This window comes from Gobio gobio (assembly GCF_949357685.1).
Source record: "Gobio gobio genome assembly, chromosome: 1".
NCBI lineage: Eukaryota > Metazoa > Chordata > Actinopteri > Cypriniformes > Gobionidae > Gobio > Gobio gobio.
Window position 1 is genome coordinate 34,504,721 of NC_137097.1, and position 4,703 is coordinate 34,509,423.

The following is a 4,703-nucleotide window of genomic DNA, read 5'->3' on the forward strand; positions in this document are numbered from 1 at the left end:
TCCATATTGTTAAAATCATTTGAATGTTCAAATTGGCAAGCCTTTAAACATGCAATTGAAAAACTTTTGTGAGGATGCTGTCTGCGTGTGTTGAGTTCGCCTCCGTGTTGCTTCCATGACTGGATGGGGCGGAGTCACGTGACTACAGGCACGGCGGCGGTAGTATGTTTTTGAAGGGAAAGTATTAACAGGATTAAAAACCGGAATAACCGACATAGGAAAATTCCCTCGGCTAGTTAGTTTCAATTACTTTTCGATTAACCGTCCTGCCTTAAACTCACCTGATTAGTTAACAAGTTTGTCTTTGTTTACGTGGAACACAAAACACCCCTGTGTGTTGCTTAGAGACACGCAATGATTCTGCTAACTTTTCTCGGAACTATTTCCGTTTCCGAAAATTTGGGAAGAACATCACTCTTGCTTAACGTTATCATGTTATAAATATAAAATACAAAAACTCATACTCATTGCCCCATATCTTGAATTTTAGAACTGCATTCTACTAAGTGCTCACTATCAATGTTTTTTGCAATCTTTGACTGCGCCATCCACCACTGACTATGAATTAATATAGCAAGTAGTCTAGTCTGTTTAATATAAACCTCTTCACCTGTTTCTTATGTTCAGTTGACAAGTCTGACTACATGGTGGGCAGCTATGGGCCCCGGCCGGATGAATACGAGTTCCTGACGCCCTTAGAGGAGGCACCCAAAGGCATGCTGGCCCGCGGCACTTACAACATTAAATCCAAGTTCACTGACGACGACAAGCACGACCACCTGTCCTGGGAATGGAACCTCAACATCAAGAAGGACTGGAAAGATTGAGTTGCTTCCAAACCACCGTTTTCCTCCTTCCCTAATTCCCCCCTTCCCTTTCTTCCTCTCCAACCTCCTCCAGTTCCCTCCATCATCATCATCCTCATCATCATGATCAATCATCACCACCATCAACATCATAGTCCTGGATTAACTGATTTAGAGGAAAAGGATCTTTCTCACTCCGTCCACTTTCCCATCTTCCATCCCTCCCTCTGTATTCCTACCCCTTCCCCCAACCCCCAATGAGTATTGCGGCTTTTCATGAAATATATATGTGAAAACAAACAAAAACGTGCACAATCCATATTTTGTGTTTTGGTTTGTTTGTATATAAAAGTAAAAACAGAGGAGAAAAAAAAATATTCACAAAAAACCTCACGGATACTTTTGACATGGTTGGTATGAGTAATCTTCACTGCCCCCGTCTTCCTCTTGTGTCCTGACCCCTTCCCACGTCATTCCTTTCTTTAACATTCCTTGTTTTCTTTTTAACCATGATCTGCCTTTACGAGTGTAATGGGAGAAGGTGCCACTTGCTAATATTTCGCCACTGGCATTCCCTCACAACTCAAGTTTGCCTTTGCCCAGAGGGAACGTGTCCGATGCCTTTGAGATGAGCCTAGGGTTAGTGTAGCGTGGGGAACTGTAGAAATGTTAGCGGAGCAGGTCTGTACTTGTCTCTCGGTATGAATGCGTGCGTGTCCGGATATGGTTTTAGCTACGTAGGGTTTGCAGGATGTGACGATTCTGTTCACTAGGGGAGCCGTACTAAGAATCAGCCTTGCCCTGCTCTAACGGCGTAGGGTTTTTCGTTTAACCATTTCATCGCCATGTGGCCTTAAAAATGATTCCTGTAGCAAGACATTGAGGAGCTGCCTTTTAGCGTCTAGGTTTAAATCCACTCAAGTCTTTTGTCCTTAAGAGGCCAAGGTGCTTTTCCGACTCTTGCTCCCTCAAGGGACTGGCGGTCACATCATCTGCCTCGTTTAATCGGCTCAATTCAGGATGGACCAACCTTGAACGCCAGTAGAAGTTAGTGAACCTTGATGCTGAGCAAACATTTCCCCCCCCAATTCTGTTATCACAAACTTTCCAAAGAATGTGCCGTTTGCTTGTGGTTTATGTGAGTTGCCAGTTAGGACGTAAAAAAAAAAAAAAAAACAGATCTCAAGTATTGAACGACTCTACGGAAAATAAGTACCAACACCATAGATTGTGCCTCCAGTATTGACGCCCACGAGCTGCTCTCGGTGCGTAAACCTAAGGGAAAGAAAGTCAGGACTCTAAAGGAGGTGCATTTGTAGTGGGACAGATCTGGAGTGAACCTAAATCTCAACTCTCAGTTCCAGTCCAGGTGTAGTCTGACCTCAATGTTCAAACAAGAGAATGTGCTCATGCATCACTGTACTGTTTTATACACGCTTTGTTTTTTTTGTTTTTTTTTCTTTGGTGACATTGCCTGCAAAGTAGTAGATTGTTGTGCTGGTCCAGAATGCTGCTTCTGTCTTCACCTGTTTGTACTTATCTGGAGATTACTGTTCACCTGTGTCAACATTAAAGTGTTCAGAACAGACGGTTTCTTTTTGTCTTCCATTCACCGACATGAATGCTGTACCATTGTTTTTTTGTTTTACTTCACCAGGGTGATGTCTAGATGGTAAGCCTCGTTCTCCAAACTATTTGAACTTAGGCGTTGGGTAGTCTTGTATAGCCAGTCCTGACTATAGGCATTAAAGGGATCGTTCACCCAAAAATGAAAATGACCCTATGATTTACTCACCCTCAAGTCATCCTAGGTGTATATGACTTTCTTCTTTCAGATGAATACAGTCGGCGTTATATTAAAAAATGTCCTGGCTCTTCCAAGCTTTATAATGGCTTGAAGCCCAAAAAGTGCATCCATCCATTATAAAAGTGCGCCGCACGGCTTCAGGGGGTTAATAAAGGCCTTGTGAAGTGATGTGATGGGTTTGTTTGAGAAAAATTATCCATATTTAACATGTTATAAAGTAAAAATATCTAGCTTACGGCGGACCGCCTTCCCTATTCAACTTAAGAAAAAAGCGCAACTAGCATAGTGTTTTGAACTGCGAGAGGCGTTACACTATTCATCTGAAAGAAGAAAGTCATATACACCTAGGATGCCTTGAGGGCGAGTAAACCATGGGGTCATTTTCATTTTTGGGAGAACTATCCTTGTCTACATTACAGGATGGTATACTTCATTTTCTGTGTCCGATTCCATCACTCCATTGACAGTAGCTACATTTTACATGGGCGCCTTTTGTTTAAATCTGAATGAATTCATTCATATTGATAAATCCAAACGTAGTGATAAATAAAGTGGGCTGATGTGTGCGTTTGTGTCACAAGCTTTAAGCTTTAACTTGCACACACTGCATGAATATACGGTTTCCGGCTGTTTGTGCAGGCTAACTACTCTCCTACATTGCTTCTTTTCTTTGTTTTAAAGAGATAGTTCACCCAAAAATGAAAATGTTTATCTGCTTACCCCCAGGGCATGTTTCTTCAGTAGAACACAAATGCAGATTTTTAACTTTAACCGTTGCCATCTGTCAGTCGTATGCATGTGAATGGAAACAAAATCAATAAGAGTAAAACACAAAAAACTAAACAAAAAACCTGCACAAACAAATCCAATTGAAACCCTGCGGCTCGTGATGACACATCGACGTCTTAAGACACGAAACGATCGGTTTGTGTGAGAAACCGAACGGTATTTATATAATTTACCTCTAATACATGTCCAACAGCCTTGCGCGCGATCACTTCCAGTGCGTGAGGTGCACGATCTGGCATAGTTTACACAAGCGGTGCGTGCGGTTGGTGGTGGGTGAACTGTCCCTTTAATATTGATCTATTTAAGATCCTAATTAAAAGACGACGAGCACATGTTCCATTGCACAAGCCCTTCCTGCGGTTCAAATCTACTCATCCACAGGCGTTGTCCTGCTCCACTTCACAGACAATGAGTGGAAGGAGGATTTTAAAATGACACTTTATTCAACAACAGCTCATTCCACACGTCATACAATCAAGTGTTTTCATGTCCTGTCGATTAAATTATGAAAGGTTTAAACCACCTCTTGAATCTGAATTAAATTTTTAATCGGATTTGGCCAATTCATGCCATTTGACATGGTTACATGCAACTTTATTCCGTCTGTACTACTAATCCGATTACAATCGGATTATTAGGGTCCATGTAAATACAGCTAGTGTGCATTTGGTCTGTTGTCCACACAGAAACAAAAATTGGGCTGCACGCAGACCGTGCGTTCAAAAATTGTCAGAGCAGACAGTCAGAGCAGAATGCAGATAAGGGAAGTATACTTCAGACTTTATTCTAAAGAGGAGACTGACTGACATAAGTGTTTTGATTTTACTTTGACTTGAGTGTAGGGGTTATTCAAAATGGTTGATTGACACCAGAAATGAGCCAACGTATAAAACAATGGGTGGAGACTTTTGTAGACACTAAATATAAAGTTATGCTTACTACTAAGCGCCTCAAAAAACACTGAATATCATCTAAATAAGACTTCACGGAACTAACCAGTGACTCATCGTAGCAATCTAATAACTTTGTGAGCATCTTTAGATCCTGGTGGACAGGTTCACCCAGACTCCCAGATGTAAGATTTGAACTTGATTTTCTGCAATTGCGTGCTGGGTTTTGTGTGAATGTGCGTCAGATGCTCAGTCTGTGGGCGGCACATGGGCTGAGACTGTGCATGCAAGATTTTTCACAGAACAAGTGTTTCCATCTAGACACAACCCTACAGCAGATTCATCCTGATCACTCATTCACTCACTCGTTCATCCATATGCTCAAAGTAATAAATGTATCAAACACCCTTC

General features: G+C 41.7%; 1 protein-coding gene across 3 annotated transcripts in view; it reads left to right on the plus strand.

Annotated features, from left to right (window-relative positions):
* arhgdia (Rho GDP dissociation inhibitor (GDI) alpha) overlaps nucleotides 1-2,394 on the plus strand; it is a 36,479-nt gene extending 34,085 nt beyond the window's left edge. For all 3 annotated transcript variants that reach the window (XM_079833452.1, XM_079833454.1, XM_079833453.1), the window contains exon 6: nucleotides 628-2,394. In XM_079833452.1, the coding sequence (XP_079689578.1) occupies nucleotides 628-827 (200 nt within the window). In that variant the 3' untranslated portion in view covers nucleotides 828-2,394. The remainder of the gene's footprint in view (nucleotides 1-627) is intronic.
* Nucleotides 2,395-4,703: the final 2,309 nt, after the last annotated feature.